Source organism: Pseudophryne corroboree, chromosome 10, assembly GCF_028390025.1.
Source record: "Pseudophryne corroboree isolate aPseCor3 chromosome 10, aPseCor3.hap2, whole genome shotgun sequence".
Taxonomy (NCBI): domain Eukaryota; kingdom Metazoa; phylum Chordata; class Amphibia; order Anura; family Myobatrachidae; genus Pseudophryne; species Pseudophryne corroboree.
The window spans coordinates 96,743,042-96,770,641 of record NC_086453.1 but is presented as its reverse complement, the minus strand read 5'-3'; the positions used below and the strand labels follow the sequence as shown (position 1 = coordinate 96,770,641).

Below are 27,600 nucleotides of genomic sequence, written 5' to 3'. Positions count from 1 at the left end.
AATGTATGGGAACAAAGAGATTGTGCAATTTATCAAGCTATAAAAACCAGACATTTTTCAAATTTGTCTCCGATAGATAACGCCAGTCCTCAGATGGCATTAGCATGTGCTTTCCTATAGAAAGCGCTATCAGGGTGTAATAAGGGTACTCTTCAGGTCCCTCCGGAGCTTTCAGTGTGTATGCATGACATAATGCATGCTAGTACGAGCACTGCTGGGACGGAAGACGTTAGTGTAAACAGTGTAAACTTTTCCACTGCTGTTGGTGGGCTTTTCCACAGCTGGTTATCTGAGTTAAAAAAAAAAAATTCCCCTGTGTGTTCCCCAGTGTAAACATGAATGCTGTTGACAAATGTAGGCATACCGGTCTCCATTGTTCTTAAATGGAGTTAAGGGGGGTACTCACGGAGCGATATTCTAAGCAATCTGACTAGATTGCTTAGAATATCAGCATGATCGCTCCGTGTGTAGCCCCCTCGGCGATAGCGATGCGCGGCCCCGCACATCGCTATCGCTGCTGCTAGATTGGCCTGCATGCAGGCCAATCTAGCGGGTCGCTCACTTCACCCGCTGGGTGAAATGAGTGCCCCCCCGTCTTCCCCCGCACGCTCAGCACAGATCGCGCTGTGCTGAGCGGCAGGAGAGATGTGTGCTGAGCGGTTCGCTCAGCACACATCTCTCCTGCATCGGCCCGTGGGTACTGGGCTTAAGTGGGCTATAGCCCTGTACCCACGGCCCGATGCTGGAGAGATCTGTGCTGAGCGTGCAGGGGGAGACGGGGGGGGCCGCTCACTTCACCCAGCGGGTGAAGTGAGCGACCCGCTAGATTGGCCTGCATGCAGGCCAATCTAGCAGCAGCGATAGCGATGTGCGGGGCCGCGCACCGCTATCGCCGAGGGGGCTACACACGGAGCGATCATGCTGATATTCTAAGCAATCTAGTCAGATTGCTTAGAATATCGCTGCGTGAGTACCCCCCTTATGACTGAGCCCCTGGGAATGGAGGGTTCTTCTGCTTGGATGCTATGATGATAAATACCCATAAAAAACCCATTCCTAATCACCACAATATGTTGCTTTTCAGTTCCCCACCCGTATACTTAACAGACTTTTAGAATCTCCTCTCTGAGAGAAGACCAGAGAGAAGATACAAGTGACAGCTGATGGGGTGGGGCCTAACTATTTGCATCATTAAGCCGCAACACCTTTATCTAAAATGCTGTGAATTACATATCTAAGAAGAGGGGGTGGAGCCAAATGCAGCAATTATCATATAATCACATCATATTGGCCTCGCTACCTCCTCACGGGCCGTGAATCCCAGAATTATTCTTCCCATCACACTCGGATGTGGGAGGACCACCCACTCATTCCGGGGACTCCCCAAAAAATCTGTAGTCTCCTGGATGTTCCGGGAGAGTAAACAAGTGTGACCCAATGCTGCAGTGATAGAGACCCCGGTATGGGAGCCAGGGAAACCTAGGCATTTATCCTTACTATACTGGTAGAGGTGGGATTGTCAGACCAAACGGACAAGATCAACAAATCAGGACATCCCGGTGACACTACTATTTAAGATACAGTGGTGGAGTAAGGGAGGGAATGTGGCAAACATGCTTGCCATTTATTACCTGTATGTTACAGATTCTTAGTGATTGTTGTTACTACAATAAATGTACTTTTGTACCTTTCCAATAACATTTGCCTGTGTGATTGCTGAACCCCTATAAGGTATAGGCTACCCTTCCTAGTACAGTAACGCACCCCCGGAGAGTGCACAAGTGGGTAAGATAAACCGGTGTCTTCACACCCAGTTCTTGGGTAGCATTACTATGATTACCCTTATAAGCCTTTATTAATAAAATATCAGACTGCTGGTCTCTGTCAGCATTATTATACACTAGTGAATGGATCCCATTGGGGTTGTGGTGGGGGTGAGCGCTCGCTGTGCAAGACAGAGTTGGGACAGATCACCACTGATTATTATATATCCCTAAAGCCTGCAGTAACAAGAAATCTAATGCCCGGGTACCCTGGATTATATTGCAGGATCCCCTAAATTCTGTTAAAGTAAATTACTTACACTTCCTGTGATGTACAGCCATGTGACAACATCCTGCACTCTGATTGGTGGATAGTTTCAATCTCTTTCCAATCAGCATGGAGACCTCCCACTACTTAGATTGGTGATTAGCCTGAAACCACTCCCCAATCAGTGTAGTAGCAACTGTCAGCTGGGTGCAGTGCCGTAACTAGACATTTTAGCGCTGTGTGCAAGAAGCAACATCAGCACCCCCCCCCCTCGCCCACACACACACACACACACACCATATACAAAACCGGGCCAATGTGCGCCGCAGGCGCGCGCCAAAATATAAGGGCTTGGCTTCATGGGGAAGGGGTGTGGCCACCGAGCTCCCTTTTACACATTACAGCAGGCAGAGCTCCCTTATACACAGCACGGCAGGTAGAGTCCCCTTTCACAGCACGGCAGGTAGAGTCCCCCTTTTACACAGCACGGCAGGTAGAGTCCCCCTTTTACACAGCATGGCAGGTAGAGTCCCCCTTTTACACAGCACGGCAGGCAAAGTCCCCCTTCTTTACACATTAGGCAGAAGTCCCCGTTTTTTACATATTGCAGCAACAGAGCCCCATTTTTTTTACACATTAGGCAGGCATAGTCAGTGTGTGTGTGCGCGTGTGTGTGTGTGTGTGTGTGTGTGTGCATTAGGCAGGCATAGTGAGAGAGAGAGAGAGTGTGTGTTTGCGCATTAGGCAGGCATAGTGTGTGAGAGAGAGAGAACTGAGTTTGTGAGTGTTTATTTGTTTGTGGTATTCACCTGTGGGGGGCGATCCGGCATCCAGGGCTTCCACATGCTGACCCTCCTATCCAGGAGCTGCACACTGCAGTTGCGCTCAATCTTCATTACAGCCGGGGGGGTGCGCTACCACATGGCAGCTGCGGCACCGCACGGTGTCCCTTGCCCGGGCGGCGGTAGGCATGGCAGCTGCAGATACGGCGGAGGGAAACAGGTGCCGGTGGCAGACAGAACATACACTACTGCAGTGCCTCACTTAGTAGAACACCCGTGCGGGAAGGGGAAGGGCTGCCAGATGGTGCGCCAGCAGTGCATTTGGGTGATATTCAAATGCTATATCACGCCCATTCTCCTTTCTAAAGTGATCCCTGTTATCGTGCATATCGTGCCCATAATAATCAGGTTAAGCTGCGTAAAGGGTTGGTCGCCTTGGTACCCCGGGATTAGCGAGCTGTCATGTTGATACCACGTTCGTCAGCAGAAACGGAATGGGTGTGTGGAAGTGGGCGGAAAGAATTGATTACCGCCATAGTGTTTAAATCACAGTATGGGCAGCCAGGGATCATCATATTTCTACCTCTCGACCACCAGTTACATGCATACAGAGTGCTAAATCATACTTGCCCCCCGGAATGGAAGTAGGCCGCCATATCACTTCACCTCCCTTGTGAGGTGGTGGCTTATGATAAAAATAATATGATCATGGCCCATGATTATACTTGAAGCTTCCCTCCAGGATCTCCAGGAGCAGAGGCCCATAAAGTTGGCAAGTATAACTAATATTGTAGCAGCCTGGGAGTTTTGTTTTTAGTAGAAAGGGGCTCAGACTGTTGAAAAAGCAACTTGGTCTTCTCCAAGATGGACGCAATTTGAGTGGATTTAGGAATAGTTTCAGTGGATAAAGGTGTGGCTTATTTTGTCCCAAATCTGCAATCAATATTGTTGCCAGGGGAACTAGTAGTTTAATAATACTATTGACTGTTGATTTCCCAGGCAAAGTTGGCGGTATGGGCGGCCAATGATACAATTTTTCCTCAATAGCGTCATTCTAGCCACGCCCCATGCAATCTTGGCATTGTATAGTGGGGGGTGGGGCCACAATGATGTAGTCATGCTGCCATATCCCTACATCGCATATTTCTCTCTATATATATATATATATATATATACACACACACACACACACACACACACACACACACACACACACACACACACACACAAATCTTATGAAATAATATATACATATTGACAGTGCCGTAACTAGGCATTTTAGCTCTGTGTGCAAGAAACGACAGTGGCGCCCCCCCTCACGTAAGAAGGGGGCAGTGCACGCCGTAGGCGCGCAAAAAATTTATAGGGGCGTGGCTTCACGGGGAAGGGGCGTGGCCACAAAATAATAGCAATTCATACTACGGTGCACAGTAGTCTACATTATTCAAATTACGCTGCACAGTAGCGCCACTACACCAGGTAGAGCCCCTTTTATACATTACAGCAGACAGCGTCCCCCTTTTTACACATTACAGCAGACAGTCCCCCTTTTTACACATTGCGGCAGCCAGTCCCCCTTTTTACACATTGCGGAGGCCATGCCCCCTTTTTACACATTGCGGCAGCCAGTCCCCCTTTTTACACATTGCGGCAGCCAGGCCCCCTCTTTACACATTGCGGCAGCCAGTCCCCCTTTTTACACATTGCGGCAGCCAGTCCCCCTTTTTACACATTGCGGCAGCCAGTCCCCCTTTTTACACATTGCGGCAGCCAGTCCCCCTTTTTACACATTGCGGCAGCCAGGCCCCCTCTTTACACATTGCGGCAGCCAGGACCCCTTTTTACACATTGCGGCAGCCAGTCCCTTTTTACACATTGCAGCAGCCAGGACCCCTTTTTACACATTGCGGCAGCCAGGACCCCTTTTTACACATTGCGGCAGCCAGTCCCCCTTTTTACACATTGCGGCAGCCAGGCCCCCTTTTTACACATTGCGGCAGCCATGCCCCCTTTTTACACATTGCGGCAGCCAGTCCCCCTTTTTACACATTGCGGCAGCCAGGCCCCCTCTTTACACATTGCGGCAGCCAGTCCCCCTTTTTACACATTGCGGCAGCCAGTCCCCCTTTTTACACATTGCGGCAGCCAGTCCCCCTTTTTACACATTGCGGCAGCCAGGCCCCCTCTTTACACATTGCGGCAGCCAGGACCCCTTTTTACACATTGCGGCAGCCAGTCCCTTTTTACACATTGCAGCAGCCAGGACCCCTTTTTACACATTGCGGCAGCCAGTCCCCCTTTTTACACATTGCGGCAGCCAGGACCCCTTTTTACACATTGCGGCAGCCAGGCCCCCTTTTTACACATTGCGGCAGCCAGGCCCCCTTTTTACACATTGCGGGAAGACGGTGTCCCCCTGAGAGAGAGAGAGAGAGAGAGAGGGATATACTTACCTTCTCCCCGCTGACAGGCTCCTCGTGCTGGCATCTCCCTCTCGGTGCAGGCAGTGAGGTGAGAAGGAGGAGGAGGGAGGGTGAGCAGGGAGCCGCAGCAGCGCTATTTCATTGGTAGTAAGCGCCGCTGCAGCATCCCCCTCTTCTTCCGTATTGGCTGCCTGGCGCTGCTGTGGATGCTGGGATGAAGGAACCGCATCCCAGCATCCATAGCAGCGCCGGGCAGCCAATACAGAAGGAGAGGGGGATGCTGCAGCGGCGCTTACTACCAATTAAATAGCGCTGCTGCGGCTCCCTGCTCCCCCTCCCTCCTCCTCCTTGTCCGCTGCCCAGCGCTGGTCTCTTCTCCCTCCAGCGCGGCGCACGGCGCACACAGCAGAGGCGGCATGTAATGAGTCAATTTGACTCATTACATGCCGCTGGCCGTGCGCCCTCAGGGCAACTGCGCTGTGTGCCAAGCCCACTTGGCACACACATAGTTACGGCCCTGCATATTGAGCCTGAGGTTGTTTAAAACCAATATTCAGAGCAGAGAAATATATCTGTAAGCATAATGAAAACAAACGAGAGTGAAGAGGAAATCGTTTTCTAAATTGGCAGTGTGCGCCACAGACAGGTTCCAAGTGTTACAATATATATAGCAACAGAGGTTGACTTGCAACCAGTGACATGTGGCAGGAAATCTGCCCTTGAATCCTGCCGTTAGCACATTCCTATGTTTACAAGTGTGAGATTCCCTCCCTATACTCCATTACATGATCCCATCCTCCCTAAACAGTGAGTTATATTACAAAGCCCCACTTGTATCCCAATATTAAACCTAGCCACATAACTCTGCTTATCTGCACTTGTCTCAGCCTTTCCTGTTTACCACAAAGATGGCCTTAACACACAGGAAGCCCCATTAATGATTTATTTTAATCTCTACCTCAGGTTACTGTGATACAGAGGTAGTGCTGCTACTATTCTCTTCTGCATACACTTTGGTGACCTTCCATTTATTACCTCTTCTGCATTCAATATTACAAGTTTGTTTTCAGGTAGCTAGTAAAATCTGACGTGTATCATTTCCTAGAATCATACGGCACGGTTATATTATTCATGCTATATGTACTGTATTTGCAATGCAGACTGTACTAATAGCAATTAGAGATGAGCGGGTTCGGTTTCTTTGAATCCGAACCCGCACGAACTTCACTTTTTTTTTCACGGGTCCGAGCGACTCGGATCTTCCCACCTTGCTCGGTTAACCCGAGCGCGCCCGAACGTCATCATGACGCTGTCGGATTCTCGCAAGACTCGGATTCTATATAAGGAGCCGCGCGTCGCCGCCATTTTCACACGTGCATTGAGATTGATAGGGAGAGGACGTGGCTGGCGTCCTCTCCATTAGAATAGATTAGAAGAGAGAGAGAGAGAGATTGTGCAGACAGAGTTTACCACAGTGACCAGTGCAGTTGTTGTTAAGTTAACTTTTATTTAATATATCCGTTCTCTGCTATATCCGTTCTCTGCCTGAAAAAAACGATACACAGCAGTCACACAGTGTGACTCAGTCTGTGTGCACTCAGCTCAGCCCAGTGTGCTGCACATCAATGTATAAAAGCTTATAATAATTGTGGGGGAGACTGGGGAGCACTGCAGGTTGTTATAGCAGGAGCCAGGAGTACATAATATTATATTAATTTAAAATTAAACAGTGCACACTTTTGCTGCAGGAGTGCCACTGCCAGTGTGACTAGTGGTGACCAGTGCCTGACCACCAGTATAGTAGTATATTGTTGTATACTATCTCTTTATCAACCAGTCTATATTAGCAGCAGACACAGTACAGTGCGGTAGTTCACGGCTGTGGCTACCTCTGTGTCGGCAGTCGGCACTCGGCAGGCAGTCCGTCCATCCATAATTGTATAATTATATACCACCTAACCGTGGTATTTTTTTTTCTTTCTTTATACCGTCGTCATAGTCATACTAGTTGTTACGAGTATACTACTATCTCTTTATCAACCAGTGTACAGTGCGGTAGTTCACGGCTGTGGCTACCTCTGTGTCGGCAGTCGGCAGGCAGTCCGTCCATCCATAATTGTATTATTATAATATATACCACCTAACCGTGGTTTTTTTTTCATTCTTTATACCGTCATAGTGTCATACTAGTTGTTACGAGTATACTACTATCTCTTTATCAACCAGTGTACAGTGCGGTAGTTCACGGCTGTGGCTACCTCTGTGTCGGCAGTCGGCAGGCAGTCCGTCCATCCATAATTGTATTATAATATATACCACCTAACCGTGGTTTTTTTTTCATTCTTTATACCGTCATAGTGTCATACTAGTTGTTACGAGTATACTACTATCTCTTTATCAACCAGTGTACAGTGCGGTAGTTCACGGCTGTGGCTACCTCTGTGTCGGCAGTCGGCAGGCAGTCCGTCCATCCATAATTGTATTATAATATATACCACCTAACCGTGGTTTTTTTTTCATTCTTTATACCGTCATAGTCAGTCATACTAGTTGTTACGAGTATACTACTATCTCTTTATCAACCAGTGTACAGTGCGGTAGTTCACGGCTGTGGCTACCTCTGTGTCGGCAGTCGGCAGGCAGTCCGTCCATCCATAATTGTATTATAATATATACCACCTAACCGTGTTTTTTTTTTCATTCTTTATACCGTCATAGTCAGTCATACTAGTTGTTACGAGTATACTACTATCTCTTTATCAACCAGTGTACAGTGCGGTAGTTCACGGCTGTGGCTACCTCTGTGTCGGCAGTCGGCAGGCAGTCCGTCCATCCATAATTGTATTATTATAATATATACCACCTAACCGTGGTTTTTTTTTCATTCTTTATACCGTCATAGTGTCATACTAGTTGTTACGAGTATACTACTATCTCTTTATCAACCAGTGTACAGTGCGGTAGTTCACGGCTGTGGCTACCTCTGTGTCGGTAGTCGGCAGTCGGCAGGCAGTCCGTCCATCCATAATTGTATTATAATATATACCACCTAACCGTGGTTTTTTTTTCATTCTTTATACCGTCATAGTGTCATACTAGTTGTTACGAGTATACTACTATCTCTTTATCAACCAGTGTACAGTGCGGTAGTTCACGGCTGTGGCTACCTCTGTGTCGGCAGTCGGCAGGCAGTCCGTCCATCCATAATTGTATTATAATATATACCACCTAACCGTGGTTTTTTTTTCATTCTTTATACCGTCATAGTCAGTCATACTAGTTGTTACGAGTATACTACTATCTCTTTATCAACCAGTGTACAGTGCGGTAGTTCACGGCTGTGGCTACCTCTGTGTCGGCACTCGGCAGGCAGTCCGTCCATCCATAATTGTATTATAATATATACCACCTAACCGTGGTTTTTTTTTCATTCTTTATACCGTCATAGTGTCATACTAGTTGTTACGAGTATACTACTATCTCTTTATCAACCAGTGTACAGTGCGGTAGTTCACGGCTGTGGCTACCTCTGTGTCGGCAGTCGGCAGGCAGTCCGTCCATCCATAATTGTATTATAATATATACCACCTAACCGTGGTTTTTTTTTCATTCTTTATACCGTCATAGTGTCATACTAGTTGTTACGAGTATACTACTATCTCTTTATCAACCAGTGTACAGTGCGGTAGTTCACGGCTGTGGCTACCTCTGTGTCGGCAGTCGGCAGGCAGTCCGTCCATCCATAATTGTATTATAATATATACCACCTAACCGTGGTTTTTTTTTCATTCTTTATACCGTCATAGTCAGTCATACTAGTTGTTACGAGTATACTACTATCTCTTTATCAACCAGTGTACAGTGCGGTAGTTCACGGCTGTGGCTACCTCTGTGTCGGAACTCGGCAGGCAGTCCGTCCATCCATAATTGTATTACAATATATACCACCTAACCGTGGTTTTTTTTTCATTCTTTATACCGTCATAGTCAGTCATACTAGTTGTTACGAGTATACTACTATCTCTTTATCAACCAGTGTACAGTGCGGTAGTTCACGGCTGTGGCTACCTCTGTGTCGGAACTCGGCAGGCAGTCCGTCCATCCATAATTGTATTATTATAATATATACCACCTAACCGTGGTTTTTTTTTCATTCTTTATACCGTCATAGTGTCATACTAGTTGTTACGAGTATACTACTATCTCTTTATCAACCAGTGTACAGTGCGGTAGTTCACGGCTGTGGCTACCTCTGTGTCGGCAGTCGGCAGGCAGTCCGTCCATCCATAATTGTATTATAATATATACCACCTAACCGTGTTTTTTTTTTCATTCTTTATACCGTCATAGTCAGTCATACTAGTTGTTACGAGTATACTACTATCTCTTTATCAACCAGTGTACAGTGCGGTAGTTCACGGCTGTGGCTACCTCTGTGTCGGAACTCGGCAGGCAGTCCGTCCATCCATAATTGTATTACAATATATACCACCTAACCGTGGTTTTTTTTTTCATTCTTTATACCGTCATAGTCAGTCATACTAGTTGTTACGAGTATACTACTATCTCTTTATCAACCAGTGTACAGTGCGGTAGTTCACGGCTGTGGCTACCTCTGTGTCGGAACTCGGCAGGCAGTCCGTCCATCCATAATTGTATTATTATAATATATACCACCTAACCGTGGTTTTTTTTTCATTCTTTATACCGTCATAGTGTCATACTAGTTGTTACGAGTATACTACTATCTCTTTATCAACCAGTGTACAGTGCGGTAGTTCACGGCTGTGGCTACCTCTGTGTCGGCAGTCGGCAGGCAGTCCGTCCATCCATAATTGTATTATAATATATACCACCTAACCGTGGTTTTTTTTTCATTCTTTATACCGTCATAGTCAGTCATACTAGTTGTTACGAGTATACTACTATCTCTTTATCAACCAGTGTACAGTGCGGTAGTTCACGGCTGTGGCTACCTCTGTGTCGGAACTCGGCAGGCAGTCCGTCCATCCATAATTGTATTACAATATATACCACCTAACCGTGGTTTTTTTTTCATTCTTTATACCGTCATAGTCAGTCATACTAGTTGTTACGAGTATACTACTATCTCTTTATCAACCAGTGTACAGTGCGGTAGTTCACGGCTGTGGCTACCTCTGTGTCGGCACTCGGCAGGCAGTCCGTCCATCCATAATTGTATTACAATATATACCACCTAACCGTGGTTTTTTTATACCACCTAACCGTGGCAGTCCGTCCATAATTGTATACTAGTATCCAATCCATCCATCTCCATTGTTTACCTGAGGTGCCTTTTAGTTCTGCCTATAAAATATGGAGAACAAAAAAGTTGAGGTTCCAAAATTAGGGAAAGATCAAGATCCACTTCCACCTCGTGCTGAAGCTGCTGCCACTAGTCATGGCCGAGACGATGAAATGCCAGCAACGTCGTCTGCCAAGGCCGATGCCCAATGTCATAGTACAGAGCATGTCAAATCCAAAACACCAAATATCAGAAAAAAAAGGACTCCAAAACCTAAAATAAAATTGTCGGAGGAGAAGCGTAAACTTGCCAATATGCCATTTACCACACGGAGTGGCAAGGAACGGCTGAGGCCCTGGCCTATGTTCATGGCTAGTGGTTCAGCTTCACATGAGGATGGAAGCACTCAGCCTCTCGCTAGAAAAATGAAACGACTCAAGCTGGCAAAAGCACAGCAAAGAACTGTGCGTTCTTCGAAATCCCAAATCCACAAGGAGAGTCCAATTGTGTCGGTTGCGATGCCTGACCTTCCCAACACTGGATGTGAAGAGCATGCGCCTTCCACCATTTGCACGCCCCCTGCAAGTGCTGGAAGGAGCACCCGCAGTCCAGTTCCTGATAGTGAGATTGAAGATGTCAGTGTTGAAGTCCACCAGGATGCGGAGGATATGGGTGTTGCTGGCGCTGGGGAGGAAATTGACCAGGAGGATTCTGATGGTGAGGTGGTTTGTTTAAGTCAGGCACCCGGGGAGACACCTGTTGTCCGTGGGAGGAATATGGCCGTTGACATGCCAGGTGAAAATACCAAAAAAATCAGCTCTTCGGTGTGGAGGTATTTCACCAGAAATGCGGACAACAGGTGTCAAGCCGTGTGTTCCCTTTGTCAAGCTGTAATAAGTAGGGGTAAGGACGTTAACCACCTCGGAACATCCTCCCTTATACGTCACCTGCAGCGCATTCATAATAAGTCAGTGACAAGTTCAAAAACTTTGGGTGACAGCGGAAGCACTCCACTGACCAGTAAATCCCTTCCTCTTGTAACCAAGCTCACGCAAACCACCCCACCAACTCCCTCAGTGTCAATTTCCTCCTTCCCCAGGAATGCCAATAGTCCTGCAGGCCATGTCACTGGCAATTCTGACGATTCCTCTCCTGCCTGGGATTCCTCCGATGCATCCTTGCGTGTAACGCCTACTGCTGCTGGCGCTGCTGTTGTTGCTGCTGGGAGTCGATGGTCATCCCAGAGGGGAAGTCGTAAGACCACTTTTACTACTTCCACCAAGCAATTGACTGTCCAACAGTCCTTTGCGAGGAAGATGAAATATCACAGCAGTCATCCTACTGCAAAGCGGATAACTGAGGCCTTGGCATCCTGGGTGGTGAGAAACGTGGTTCCGGTATCCATCATTACTGCAGAGCCAACTAGAGACTTGTTGGAGGTACTGTGTCCCCGGTACCAAATACCATCTAGGTTCCATTTCTCTAGGCAGGCGATACCGAAAATGTACACAGACCTCAGAAAAAGAGTCACCAGTGTCCTAAAAAATGCAGCTGTACCCAATGTCCACTTAACCACGGACATGTGGACAAGTGGAGCAGGGCAGGGTCAGGACTATATGACTGTGACAGCCCACTGGGTAGATGTATGGACTCCCGCCGCAAGAACAGCAGCGGCGGCACCAGTAGCAGCATCTCGCAAACGCCAACTCGTTCCTAGGCAGGCTACGCTTTGTATCACCGGTTTCCAGAATACGCACACAGCTGAAAACCTCTTACGGCAACTGAGGAAGATCATTGCGGAATGGCTTACCCCAATTGGACTCTCCTGTGGATTTGTGGCATCGGACAACGCCAGCAATATTGTGCGTGCATTACATCTGGGCAAATTCCAGCACGTCCCATGTTTTGCACATACCTTGAATTTGGTGGTGCAGAATTTTTTAAAAAACGACAGGGGCGTGCAAGAGATGCTGGCGGTGGCCAGAAAAATTGCGGGACACTTTCGGCGTACAGGCAGCACGTACAGAAGACTGGAGCACCACCAAAAACGCCTGAACCTGCCCTGCCATCATCTGAAGCAGGAGGTGGTAACGAGGTGGAATTCAACCCTCTATATGCTTCAGAGGTTGGAGGAGCAGCAAAAGGCCATTCAAGCCTATACAACTGACCACGATATAGGAGGTGGAATGCACCTGTCTCAAGCGCAGTGGAGAATGATTTCAACGTTGTGCAAGGTTCTGCAACCTTTTGAACTTGCCACACGTGAAGTCAGTTCAGACACTGCCAGCCTGAGTCAGGTCATTCCCCTCATCAGGCTTTTGCAGAAGAAGCTGGAGACATTGAAGGAGGAGCTAAGACAGAGCGATTCCGCTAGGCATGTGGGACTTGTGGATGGAGCCCTTAATTCGCTTAACAAGGATTCACGGGTGGTCAATCTGTTGAAATCAGAGCACTACATTTTGGCCACCGTGCTCGATCCTAGATTTAAAACCTACCTTGGATCTCTCTTTCCGGCGCACACAAGTCTGCTGGGTTTCAAAGACCTGCTGGTGAGAAAATTGTCAAGTCAAGCGGAACGCGACCTGTCAACATCTCCTCCTTCACATTCTCCCGCAACTGGGGGTGCGAGGAAAAGGCTCAGAATTCCGAGCCCACCCGCTGGCGGTGATGCAGGGCAGTCTGGAGCGACTGCTGATGCTGACATCTGGTCCGGACTGAAGGACCTGACAACCATTACGGACATGTCGTCTACTGTCACTGCATATGATTCTATCACCATTGATAGAATGGTGGAGGATTATATGAGTGACCGCATCCAAGTAGGCACGTCACACAGTCCGTACTTATACTGGCAGGAAAAAGAGGCAATTTGGAGGCCCTTGCACAAACTGGCTTTATTCTACCTAAGTTGCCCTCCCACAAGTGTGTACTCCGAAAGAGTGTTTAGTGCCGCCGCTCACCTTGTCAGCAATCGGCGTACGAGGTTACATCCAGAAAATGTGGAGAAGATGATGTTCATTAAAATGAATTATAATCAATTCCTCCGCGGAGACATTGACCAGCAGCAATTGCCTCCACAAAGTACACAGGGAGCTGACATGGTGGATTCCAGTGGGGACGAATTGATAATCTGTGAGGAGGGGGATGTACACGGTGATATATCGGAGGATGATGATGAGGTGGACATCTTGCCTCTGTAGAGCCAGTTTGTGCAAGGAGAGATTAATTGCTTCTTTTTTGGTGGGGGTCCAAACCAACCCGTCATTTCAGTCACAGTCGTGTGGCAGACCCTGTCACTGAAATGATGGGTTGGTTAAAGTGTGCATGTCCTGTTTTGTTTATACAACATAAGGGTGGGTGGGAAGGGCCCAAGGACAATTCCATCTTGCACCTCTTTTTTCTTTTATTTTTCTTTGCGTCATGTGCTGTTTGGGGAGGGTTTTTTGGAAGGGACATCCTGCGTGACACTGCAGTGCCACTCCTAGATGGGCCCGGTGTTTGTGTCGGCCACTAGGGTCGCTTATCTTTCTCACACAGTCAGCTACCTCATTGCGCCTCTTTTTTTCTTTGCGTCATGTGCTGTTTGGGGAGGGTTTTTTGGAAGGGACATCCTGCGTGACACTGCAGTGCCACTCCTAGATGGGCCCGGTGTTTGTGTCGGCCACTAGGGTCGCTTATCTTTCTCACACAGTCAGCTACCTCATTGCGCCTCTTTTTTTCTTTGCGTCATGTGCTGTTTGGGGAGGGTTTTTTGGAAGGGACATCCTGCGTGACACTGCAGTGCCACTCCTAGATGGGCCAGGTGTTTGTGTCGGCCACTAGGGTCGCTAATCTTACTCACACAGCTACCTCATTGCGCCTCTTTTTTTCTTTGCGTCATGTGCTGTTTGGGGAGGGTTTTTTGGAAGGGACATCCTGCGTGACACTGCAGTGCCACTCCTAGATGGGCCCGGTGTTTGTGTCGGCCACTAGGGTCGCTTATCTTTCTCACACAGTCAGCTACCTCATTGCGCCTCTTTTTTTCTTTGCGTCATGTGCTGTTTGGGGAGGGGTTTTTGGAAGGGACATCCTGCGTGACACTGCAGTGCCACTCCTAGATGGGCCAGGTGTTTGTGTCGGCCACTAGGGTCGCTAATCTTACTCACACAGCTACCTCATTGCGCCTCTTTTTTTCTTTGCGTCATGTGCTGTTTGGGGAGGGTTTTTTGGAAGGGACATCCTGCGTGACACTGCAGTGCCACTCCTAGATGGGCCCGGTGTTTGTGTCGGCCACTAGGGTCGCTTATCTTTCTCACACAGTCAGCTACCTCATTGCGCCTCTTTTTTTCTTTGCGTCATGTGCTGTTTGGGGAGGGTTTTTTGGAAGGGACATCCTGCGTGACACTGCAGTGCCACTCCTAGATGGGCCAGGTGTTTGTGTCGGCCACTAGGGTCGCTAATCTTACTCACACAGCTACCTCATTGCGCCTCTTTTTTTCTTTGCGTCATGTGCTGTTTGGGGAGGGTTTTTTGGAAGGGACATCCTGCGTGACACTGCAGTGCCACTCCTAGATGGGCCCGGTGTTTGTGTCGGCCACTAGGGTCGCTAATCTTGTCATGTGCTGTTTGGGGAGGGTTTTTTGGAAGGGACATCCTGCGTGACACTGCAGTGCCACTCCTAGATGGGCCCGGTGTTTGTGTCGGCCACTAGGGTCGCTTATCTTTCTCACACAGTCAGCTACCTCATTGCGCCTCTTTTTTTCTTTGCGTCATGTGCTGTTTGGGGAGGGTTTTTTGGAAGGGACATCCTGCGTGACACTGCAGTGCCACTCCTAGATGGGCCCGGTGTTTGTGTCGGCCACTAGGGTCGCTTATCTTTCTCACACAGTCAGCTACCTCATTGCGCCTCTTTTTTTCTTTGCGTCATGTGCTGTTTGGGGAGGGTTTTTTGGAAGGGACATCCTGCGTGACACTGCAGTGCCACTCCTAGATGGGCCCGGTGTTTGTGTCGGCCACTAGGGTCGCTAATCTTACTCACACAGCTACCTCATTGCGCCTCTTTTTTTCTTTGCGTCATGTGCTGTTTGGGGAGGGTTTTTTGGAAGGGACATCCTGCGTGACACTGCAGTGCCACTCCTAGATGGGCCAGGTGTTTGTGTCGGCCACTAGGGTCGCTGAGCTTAGTCATCCAGCGACCTCGGTGCAAATTTTAGGACTAAAAATAATATTGTGAGGTGTAAGGTGTTCAGAATAGACTGAAAATGAGTGTTAATTATGGTTATTGAGGTTAATAATACTATGGGATCAAAATGACCCCCAAATTCAATGTTTTAAGCTGTTTTTTAGGGTTTTTTGAAAAAACCACCCGAATCCAAAACACACCCGAATCCGACAAAAAAAATTCGGTGAGGTTTTGCCAAAACGCGGTCGAACCCAAAACACGTCCGCGGAACCGAACCCAAAACCAAAACACAAAACCCGAAAAATTTCAGGCGCTCATCTCTAATAGCAATACAAAAGCTACATTCATTTTAAAGTTCTGTTATATTTAATGTTTTGTCCTCTCTCCAGAAACATTTAATATTTATGTCTGGAGACAAGGCAATATACCCATTCGTTTGTTCATTTGTCATACATCCCGCCTCAATACGCCACGCAGCGTGGGTCCCATGCAACTGTGTTAGCATTGGGTGTATTTTTTTTTGCTTAAAATGTATATCTGTGTGCGACTGAGTCTGTATACGAAGCACAACAAAACTTGGCATGCAAAAAAAGCAGTGGCCGCTGTATTGCAGCACTTCGTATACAGATTCAGAGACTCAGTCGCACATATATATATATATTATATATATATATATATATATATATATATATATATAAAAGTGTTGCATATCAAATGCATTATCACAGTCTACTGGTGTGTCCTTGCACCATTGCATTGCGACTAAGATGCATTTTCTGAAAAAAATAAACGCCCAGCGCTGTCAGAGCATAGTTGCCGACATCCTGGCTGCTCTCTCCAGGCCGGCTCAGCATGGGGGCGGGGCGGAGGTGTGATGCGTCTAGGGGGCAGGGTGGAGGTGGAATGGGGCGCGGTTACTGCGATCACATCATTATAGCCACGCCCTGCTCTGTAATGCCGGGATTACAGCATTATACTGCTATAATGACGTGATTATACTGCTATAATGACGTGATTCAGCGAGAATCGCGTCATCAACTGCCAGGACTGCCCACTTAATTCACTAAGTGGGTGGCTGGGCAGGGGGGTACCTACAAAATCTGGAGACTTGCTTGTTCTTCCTGTGGGCCGGGAGGGCCACCCGATTTTCAGGAGCCTACCGGCCATTCCGGGAGAATAGGCAAGTACTGTATGTAGCAGAGTCTCACAGGACCTTGTGCTCCGTGAGAGGCCTGACAGCAGCAACGATATATCAGGATATCTGTATAGAGAATGAACACGTTTTTTTAATGTTATTTGCGCTCACTCCTTTTTATGCGGTGCCGTCTTTGCAGTGACATTTTTGGAAAGATATCGCCACGCAGTGAAAGCACAGCCTTTGGCACTGCCATTTGCCGGCATCAGGTAGGATGTCAATCAGGCAGAGGCATTCGCATTACTGAGATCCAATCGCATCTCCCTGCACATGCAGTGCGGGCCCTGCGCATGCGCACTGGATCTGAAACGGGGAGAATGCGATCGCATCTCAGTAGCGTCTGCAACTGAATAAAACCCATAGTCCTGAGCACTGTTATTTGGTCATATTTAAACATGGTTTATTAAATATGTGCATTAACAACATTCCACATTTGATATAAAGGAGTAAACATTCCTACATTGTAGTACATGGACATCTGACACTGTAGTGTAATGTAAAACCCAGTTGTTTCACTCCTTGTAAAATCCATTCCAGATTGTTAAATATTCGCATGGAGCTTTAACTACGACACTGACCCATTCACTAAGCTCATATCGCCCGATTCTGGGTATTTGTAGCATGTTTGAAAGGGCTCTCAGTACTTTTTACCTTCTTGTAGATTACCGTACAGCATAACCAGAAACACTTTCTTCTGGATGGTGAATGTTGTACTGCAGCCTTCAGCATCTGGTCCTTGTATGTATGACAAGTCAGTGCAATCCCTCTAAGGGGGATATTCAATTATTGCAGCGTTTTCTGACAGCCGGAAAACCGGCACTAATTTGACCGTTGGCTATTCAATAACGGGCGTTTTTGACAGGTTTTTGCTCCGTTTTCACCATGCTTTTTTAGGCGGAGGTGGCGCTGGAAGATTAGCTCATGCCTGCGTCGGCCCTCCCTATGTAGAGAACTAGTTGGCTTGAAAGAGATGTGCAGTAAACTTAGTGCTGTACGGCTAAAGCATTAAGCGGTAATGTGTGCAGCTAACCACCAAATGTGAATTTAATTTCCCCCATTGAAACAAAAATTTGTGGTTGAGACAATCTTGCCGCACTAACCTAAGCGTCTATAACATAGCAGTAGAGACCCCTAAAAGCAGGGAGAAATAGATTTTTTAAACAACCTTCCTTCTTTTTCCTGGTTTGTAAATAATTTAACGCAATATTACATTATAGTACCAATCTTATTATTATGGGACCCGTATACCTGGATTGACTGTGTTTTCTCCTCACACTCACAGGATCATTTGGAAACAGAATTCCTTCCAGAGACAGAAGCTTTAGACGCGATGAAAGCACTTAAAAGGGATATGGCAAGTCCTTGCCGGAAAACACACGCACTTACACAGGTAATGCAAGAATATACCTATCAATGTTGCACAAGGTGTTTGAATGAACTTCATTGAAAGGGAAAACTGTAAACTGAGTTACGGTGTAATATCTAGCACAGTGTGTGTGTGTGTGTGTGTGTGTGTGTGTGTGTGTGTGTGTGTGTGAGGCTCCAGATTTGAGGGTGTGCAGAGACAGATTAAGGTGGGATCACAGGGCGAGTACCCCTGGCCCCCTTCTCTCAGGGGGGTAGGGTCCATCAAATTACTGCGTGGCCCAGGGTGACAAAAATTCTAGTTCCAGCAGTGACCATGCCAGAGGAGTTAATGCTTTCAAAGCATTTAAGTCTGACGGAAAGGTGGAATCATTCCAGTTCTACAAGGAATGTAACAAAAAATGCAAAAAAAGCTATTAGAGCAGCTAAAATAGAAAACGAAAAACAAATCGCAAAGGAGAGTAAAACAAACCCGAAAAAGTTCTTTAAGTATATAAACAGTAAAAGGTTGAAAAGGGAGTATATTGGGCCCTTAAAGGGTAAGCTGGATGTCTTGATTGATGATGATAGGGAAAAAGCAGATTTATTTAATAACTTATTTTCATCAGTATTCACGAAAGAGGACAGGTTGACAGGAATAGAGCATAACATAAATAATAATAATGACCTATTGCTTGGTACTTGCCTAAACGAGGGAGTAATCCGGGAGAGACTAAGTAAAGTTAAGATAAATAAATCTCCTGGGCCGGATGTACTCCACCCCAGGGTTCTTATGGAACTCAGCGTAGAGATATCAATACCTCTATATTTGATCTTCAGCGAGTCAATTAGATCAGGAATGATACCAAAGGACTGGCGTATAGCAGAGGTAGTCCCAATATTTAAAAAGGGTATTAAAACGCTCCCCGGGAACTATAGACCGGTTAGCTTGACATCTATAGTGCGGAAAATAGTAGAAGGTATATTTAGGGATAGCATTCTAGAGTACTTGGATACCTCCAAGGTTATTACTAGGAATCAACATGGATTTGTGAAGGACAGGTTATGTCAAACTAACTTAATAAGCTTCTGCGAGAAAGTGAGCGATAATATTGATAAGGGTCAAGCAGTGGATGTGATCTTTTTAGACTTCTCTAAGGCCTTTGACAAAGTTCCACACAGGAGACTAATTCTCAAACTAAGAGAGCTTGGGGTAGGAAACACTATATGTACTTGGGTGAGTAATTTGCTGTTTAATAGGGAACAGCGAGTGGGGGTTAATGGGATGTTCTCTGAATGGGCTTCAGTACTCAGTGGAATACCGCAGGGCTCAGTACTCGGGCCATTGCTGTTTAATATATTCATTAATGACCTAGGTGAGGGACTGGAAAGCACAATGTCAATTTTTGCAGATGATACTAAATTATGTAGAATACTTAATTCAGACAAGGATGTTGAGTCTCTACAGAATGACTTATCTAGACTGGAGGCCTGGGCAGACAAATGGGGAATGAGGTTCAATATAGACAAATGTAAAGTTATGCACCTTGGGACTAAGAACAATCAGGCAGCCTATAAACTAAATGGGGAAAATGTAGGAATAACGGTAGTTGAAAAGGATCTGAGTGTGCTCATCGATAATAAACTTGGTAGCAGTACGCAATGTCAAAATGCAGCAGCAAAGGCTAATAAGGGGTATGGAGACAAGGTATGAGAGTGTAATCCTGCCTCTGTATAAATCATTGGTGCGACCACACCTGGAATATTCTGTACAGTTTTGGGCACCATATTATAAAAAAAGATATCTTGGAACTCGAAAGGGTTCAGAGGCGAGCCACTAAACTAGTTAAGGGGTTAGAGGCACTGGACTATGAGGGAAGACTTAAAAGGCTTGATATGTTCACACTGGAAAAGAGGTGACTGAGAGGGGACATCATTAATATTTATAAATACATTAAGGGACAATACAAGGATCTATCAAATTATTTGTTTACCAAAAAAACACTACATAGGACACGAGGACACCCACTGAGGTTAGAGGAAGAAAAATTCCATACCCAACGGAGAAAATAATTCATCACAGTAAGAGCAGTAAGGATTTGGAATTCTCTTCCAGAGAAGGTAGTAATGGTGGACACAATCAATAAGTTTAAGAACGGATTAGATAAATTCCTAGCTGAAAAAAATATCCAGGGATACAGCATTTAATTAATATTTAAAAAATAAAATAAAAAAATAATAATAATGTAATGTACAATAGGTTGAACTCGATGGACATGTGTCTTTTTTTCAACCTCAACAACTATGTAATTTCACGGTAGTCTCACTGTTGGGCATAATCAATAGTTTACATGGGACTCTCAAATACTGTATAAATATGATACAGGCAGTTACTGGGTCCCCCTCACTGTTAAAATCCTTATACTAATATTGTAGGCTGTTGCTGCTGATTTGTCCATACTTACCAATATTTATTATTCCCTTCCAGGGCCGGCTCTAGGCATGTTCGAATAGAGCGGCCGCGCAGGGCGCCACCCTTAATGGGTGCCGCGCGCTGGCGCCGCCATATTCGAAGCTGGAGCCGGCCCTGTGTGTGTGTGCAGCGCAGCGTTGTCCCCGCCGTCCGTGTGTGCGGCGTGCGCTGTGCTGCGCGGCGCCGGTGTCTAACGTCAGACGCCGGCGCCGCGCATAGCGCACACAAGTGGCCGCCCGCCCACCCGCACTCGGATCCTCACTCTCCCGCCCGCCAGCACTCCCGCCTGCACTCCTCCTCCCCCTCTCAGACTCAGCGCCTCAGGTATTTGGTGGGGGGGGGTTCAAACATTTATGGATCGCACTGTGGGGGCATTTATCTGGCACACTGGGGGCATATCTGGCACACTGGGGGCATATCTGGCTCTGTGGGGGCATTTCTGGCACTGTGGGGGGCATATCTGGCTCACTGGGGGCATATCTGGCACACTGGGGGCATATCTGGCACACTGGGGGCATATCTGGCACACTGGGGGCATATCTGGCTCTGTGGGGGCATTTATCTGGCCCTGTGTGGGGGCATTTCTGGCACTGTGGGGGCATTTCTGGCACTGTGGGGGCATTTCTGGCAATGTGGGGGCATTTCTGGCACCGTGGGGGCATATCTGGAACACTGGGGGCATTTCTGGCACACTGGGGGCATATCTGGCACACTGGGGGCATATCTGGCACACTGGGGGCATATCTGGCTCTGTGGGGGCATTTATCTGGCCCTGTGTGGGGGCATTTCTGGCACTGTGGGGGCATTTCTGGCACTGTGGGGGCATTTCTGGCACTGTGGGGGCATTTCTGGCACCGTGGGGGCATATCTGGAACACTGGGGGCATTTCTGGCACACTGGGGGCATATCTGGCACACTGGGGGCATATCTGGCACACTGGGGGCATATCTGGCTCTGTGGGGGCATTTATCTGGCCCTGTGTGGGGGCATTTCTGGCACTGTGGGGGCATTTCTGGCACTGTGGGGGCATTTCTGGCAATGTGGGGGCATTTCTGGCACCGTGGGGGCATATCTGGAACACTGGGGGCATTTCTGGCACATTGGGGGCATTTCTGGCACACTAGGGGCATATCTGGCACACTGGGGGCATATCTGGCACACTGGGGGCATATCTGGCTCTGTGGGGGCATTTATCTGGCCCTGTGTGGGGGCATTTCTGGCACTGTGGGGGCATTTCTGGCAATGTGGGGGCATTTCTGGCACCGTGGGGGCATATCTGGAACACTGGGGGCATTTCTGGCACACTGGGGGCATTTCTGGCACACTGGGGGCATATCTGGCACACTGGGGGCATATCTGGCTCTGTGGGGGCATTTATCTGGCCCTGTGTGGGGGCATTTCTGGCACTGTGGGGGCATTTCTGGCAATGTGGGGGCATTTCTGGCACACTGGGGGCATTTCTGGCACACTGGGGGCATTTCTGGCACTGTGGGGGCATATCTGGCACTGTGGGGGCATATCTGGCACTGTGGGGGGCATTTCTGGCACTGTGGGGGGCATTTCTGGCACTGTGGGGGCATTTATCTGGCACTGTGGGGGCACTTATGCATCTGGCACTGTGGGGGCACTTATGCATCTGGCAATGTGGGCATTTATGTATCTGGCACTGGGGGCATTTATGTATCTGGCCCTGTGGGGGCATATCTGGCACTGTAGGGGCAATTTTATATATGGCACTGTGGGGACATATCTGGCACTGTGGGGGCACTTATGTATCTGGCACTGTGTGGGCACTTATGTATCTGGCACTGTGGGGGCATTTATGTATCTGGCACTGTGGGGGGCATATCTGCACTGTGGAGGCATTTATGTATCTGGCACTTTGGGGGCATTTATGTATCTGAACTGTGGGTGCATATCTGGCACTGTGTGGCCATTTATGTAGCTGGCACTGCTGGGGGGCATGTCACGTGTAGCTGGCACTGCTGGGGGGCATGTCACGTGTAGCTGGCACTGCTGGGGGGCATGTCACGTGTAGCTGGCACTGCTGGGGGGCATGTCACGTGTAGCTGGCACTGCTGGGGGGCATGTCATGTAGTGTTCCCGCTAGGCGTCTGTGGCTAGGCAATGTGTCTCAGTGCTCTCCCTGGTGCAATGTGTCTCAGTGCTGTGCCTGACGCAAAGTGTATAGGAGGTTCTACCTGGTGCAGTGTGTATTAGCTGCACTACTGTGTGGTGTAATGCAAATTGCCACTATTATGTGGCCACGTACCTTCCCCACGAAGTAACTCCCCTTAATTTTTGCTGCGCGCCTTCGGCGCGCACTGTCCATTCTTTGACATATAGGTATGGGAACAACAAGCAGTATGTACATCATTTTGCCCTCCTAACTTAAAAATGTGCCCTCCCTGTGATCAGCACCATGCCCTAAAAAGTGAACACTATCATGTGTAGCTGGCACTGCTGGGGGGCATGTCATGTGTAGCTGGCACTGCTGCGGGGCATGTCATGTGTAGCTGGCTAGCTGGCACTGCTGCGGGGCATGTCATGTGTAGCTGGCACTGCTTCGGGGCATGTCATGTGTAGCTGGCACTGCTGCGGGGCATGTCATGTGTAGCTGGCACTGCTGCGGGGCATGTCATATGTAGCTGGCACTGCTGCGGGGCATGTCATGTGTAGCTGGCACTGCTGGGGGGCATGTCATGTCTATCTGGCACTGCACATTATGTGTATCTGGCACTATACTGGAGACATTGTGTGTAAGGAACACTACTGTGACTATGTGTAAGGCTGCTAATTGTGTGAAAATATGTTTATAGTTTGATGATATGAAGTTGAGGCCACGCCCACTTTTCCAGAGGCCCCACCCACTTTTCCGGGAGAGCGCGCCTTCGGCGCGCGCGCTTTTACATTTTCTCGCTCAGGGTGCTAGTAGGCCTGGAGCCGGCCCTGGGAAAGTAGACTTTCCAAAGTGAAATGCAGGTGGTGGGGGCAGGCATATCCTGTTATTTTGCCCCACCCCCTGTGATGAAATGCCATGAAGCGTAGAGGGCCGGCTATGATGATGCAATTCGTTAAGAATGACCAGTGGGCAGAATCTGGGAGGGTAACCTGCTCTCTCAGATCATCATCATAACTCGTAATTCTGTCTACATGATCACAGCACGCCTTACTCAACTTAGCTTACGTGTAAATGCCCATTACCTCTCGGTTACACCCTTCAGCCTCAAGTGGGCATGTCCTTGAGTTGCCTACTACTCTGAATTACGATAATCGTTCATAGTTTTGTATGCTCTGCTATGGTGCATGATACATCCACAAAATGGTCTTGCTTACAACTCTACTTCAATCCTAGCGTACGACGCTCCAACACCAAACTATTTAAGTCAGTCAGTCAGTCATAAAGTATAGTTTTTGGGTTTTCTTACTGACAGTAACTTGCCGTCACTGACCACTCCTACTGCCAATACTCCACCACTGCACACACTCACTGATTGACGGTGTCACAGTCACATTTGTAGGAAATTAGTTGCTGCCGCGACCAGGCTCATTCACTGGCACCTGGAACTGCTTACTGCTGGGTGTCAGTGTAGCTACTGCAGCACCTCTTTCCTGGTAACTACTGTATCGCTTGTTTCTTATGGCCGCTTAGTTTGGAAAGCCTGGGAAATGGATATGGTGCTAGCTCTTATCGATAGGTCACAGCTAAAGTAAATAAGATGACAACTTTTTTCAGCCGTTGCAGCAAGTATTAGCTCTCAGTGCCACACAGAATGCCTATATACATTTAATTAAATATTAAAAGCAGGTTTCTGCATTCTTGGCTGCACCAAATCTGAAGTATATGTTCAGAGGGGTTGGGATCAGGTGACCGTCGGTCGGGATCCCGTCGGTCAGCATACCGTCACTAGGATCCCGGCCGCCAGAATGCCGGCAGGGAGGCGAGCGCAACAAAGCCCCTTGCAGGGGCTATTCCCACTCTGTGGGTGTTGTGGACACCCACGAGTGCGAATAGTCCTGGCCCCCCTGCCGGCATTCTGGCGGGCAGAATCCTGGCATCAGTATGCTGACCGCCGGGATCATAACTACATCCCGTTCAAAGAGGAAGAGAACAGTACCTAGAATCTAAAAGCCCTAGGTTGAGATGTATTAATGATTGCATTTACAATGTTTGCCTGCAGGAACGTCCACCGGAATCAGCTTGCGCTATTGGTCGCTATCAGAATCCTACGGGAACCGCTGTGCCTCTCCGATATCTGCTGCAGTCCCTGTTATTGCAGGATGTGTGTAGAGGGTGGTAACATCTCAGAGAGCCGGCTCATGATATACACATTTTCTTGTAGTGTCGGCAGTCACACAGCAGTGTGCTCAATGGATGGACTGTGTGCAGCATGCTATTGATCTTTGAGCTCAGCACTCAGTGGAGATGGCAGAGGGGGGTGGGACCTGAAGGAGTATGGGTGGCACTGGCATCTACATGGGGCCTGCCGTCTGGGTATCTCGTTAACGGCAGATAGCGTCCTCAAGTTTCTGGAGTCATTAACACCCAAACTGGTGATGATGGCAGGGTGTCCTGCTCTATCTTAAATTTGTATGTCTTTTGGACATTCCGAGGGAGTAGGCACGTAGAGTTTTGTGATTGTCTACAACAGTCAGTTCTTCCCATCAGAAGGAACTACATGTTAAACCCTTCAGTCACTACAATATTGATGCTTTCATGTACAATAGATGCATGTGCCTTCACATACAAAGTGCAGGTATTTACAGATTAATTATAACAGCCCAGGGTAATTGGATTTATCTAGTGTATAATAGTTTTTGTGGAATTACCAGCTAATCTCATAAGTAGATAAAGAAAAAGAGCCAAGAGTCGTAGTAGTTCCTTGTAGTACACCAAAAATAGAGCACTCATTTGCTTATAAAAGAGGTTTTTGTCTCCTGCTGTCCAATAGGGCAATTGGACCCTATTTACGTGTGATACCAAGAAATAATGTATTAAAAGAAGTGCTGACAAGGTCCCCATAGTTTACATTATTTTATCATTTAAAAATTAGTAATATAGAAATACACATTTATTTCACCAATAAAAACCTTAATACGCAAAATGTTAAACCTTTTATATGGAAATTGCTGTATTGTTGTATACGTTAACACTTAAATTGCTTTATAATTAGTAATACATTTCAAATTTTAACACTGAATTTATGTATTCTAACATTAATTTGCACTCAATAATGCATACAATAGTTGTGTAATCCAATGCTTTTTAAATAACAGCCACAATTTAGTACTAATGCAAGCTCAAGCAAATACTGTACCGCTCGTCGGAATCCTGGATGTCACAATACCGATGCCGGGATCCCGAAGGGGCACCATAACGCTGCCGGTATACCGGCGAGGTAGGCGAATTCCCCTCTGTGGGTGTCCATGACCCCCATAGAGGGAGAATAGAACGTAGCATAGCCACCAAGCCCGCAGCTTGGCTATCGCAGCAAAACCGCAAGGGCCTTCGTTCTGCTCGCCCCCCTGTCAGCATTCTACCGCTCAGCATCCCATGCGGCAGTAACACATACCGAACCCCAAGCAACACGTTAGTGGTTCTGATTTGATTCAACCTTTTACAGAGTTAATGCATAAGACAAGCTCCAGCACTCATATAATTCCAGCAAGACCAATCAGTATGTTGCTACATTCAATATTATTCATATTTGATGCATGGTAAATGAAGTCAGAAAAATCACTTACAATTAGAAGTTCCCAATGTCTGCCGGGAAAAGCAATAGTATAATTTAGAGCCCCTGGGTCTTACTCGCTGATGCAGTGTTCAACAGTGTTGGGCTGAGGTAGGCTATATAGTAGACCCGAATCCCTTGGTGAAATAGTACACTACGCGTTTCTCTGTCTATTGGAGCAGTTTCATCAGATGCAGGGATATTGGCATACAAGTCAATTCTAAATCATATGGTTAAGTTAAAATGTAATTATCTCATACATTACAATAAATTGCACATACCATAAAATATCCTATAATGCCGAAAACTTTGGCATAGTATAATCTTTACATTTTATGGGCCCAGGCTTCTTGAAGGGGCCCGGGTCTGCGTGACAAACCCCCCTCCCCACCTTTCCTCTTATCTATCACCACCAGCAGCAGCAGCAGCATCTTCTCCCCACCCCAGCATACGCTGCTGTGTGCTGGGCTGCAATAGGCCCGGCACATCAGTGTGGTCGCGCCCCTTCCCTTGTTTTGACCCTGGCTGAGAGGCACATGGTGCCCCCCTGTACAGGTCAGCATTGTTTCACGACGTGTAAAAAGTTATTGCTATTCTTAATTACAATGCACAAAATGGTAAGCTGCTCAATAAGATTGTGATGTCACTCAGGTGCTAAAAGGGAGGGGTAATTCTGTGTAGGAAAAAACAATGTGTTCCCTAATGCACACCGAGTGAAAAATATTACTACATAATAGTCAGATAATACGGAGATCTTAGTTGCGTATATCTGCAGATATAGGGTTAAGCCCCCAGGCCGATCGACAAGGCTTCTCCGTCACTGGGGGTCCCTAATACTAGGTATGGGTCCGGGGTGCAGGACCCCAACACATCGGCACAGGTCGGCTACCCCAGGTCAGCACACAGGTGAGAATTAATAAGGGTTAATAAGAAGCACAGAAGTGCTATGTAAGTGGTGTGATTAAAATAATACAAAAATATATATAAAGTGATAGGGAAAATCATAAGTGTTAATAAAGTGTTAGGGTGTGCCGACCTGAAGCAGCCCAGCCATACTGACACAGGGGCCACCGCACCCCACACCCACCCCATAAATAATTACAAATATGTCTGGGTTAAATTCCCAGTGTAAGGCCACATGGTAATGGCTCCTACAGCATCTGAGAGCCAGCTTACCTGGAGATACCCCTAGC

General features: G+C 47.4%; 1 protein-coding gene across 16 annotated transcripts in view; it reads left to right on the top strand.

The window, feature by feature from the left end:
• Positions 1–27,600, top strand: part of PHLDB1 (pleckstrin homology like domain family B member 1) — a 280,745-nt gene that overhangs the window by 104,697 nt on the left and 148,448 nt on the right. For all 16 annotated transcript variants that reach the window (XM_063942622.1, XM_063942623.1, XM_063942612.1 and 13 more), the window contains one exon: positions 18,141–18,248. In XM_063942622.1, coding sequence (XP_063798692.1) covers positions 18,189–18,248 — 60 coding nt within the window. In that variant the 5' untranslated portion in view covers positions 18,141–18,188. The remainder of the gene's footprint in view (positions 1–18,140; positions 18,249–27,600) is intronic.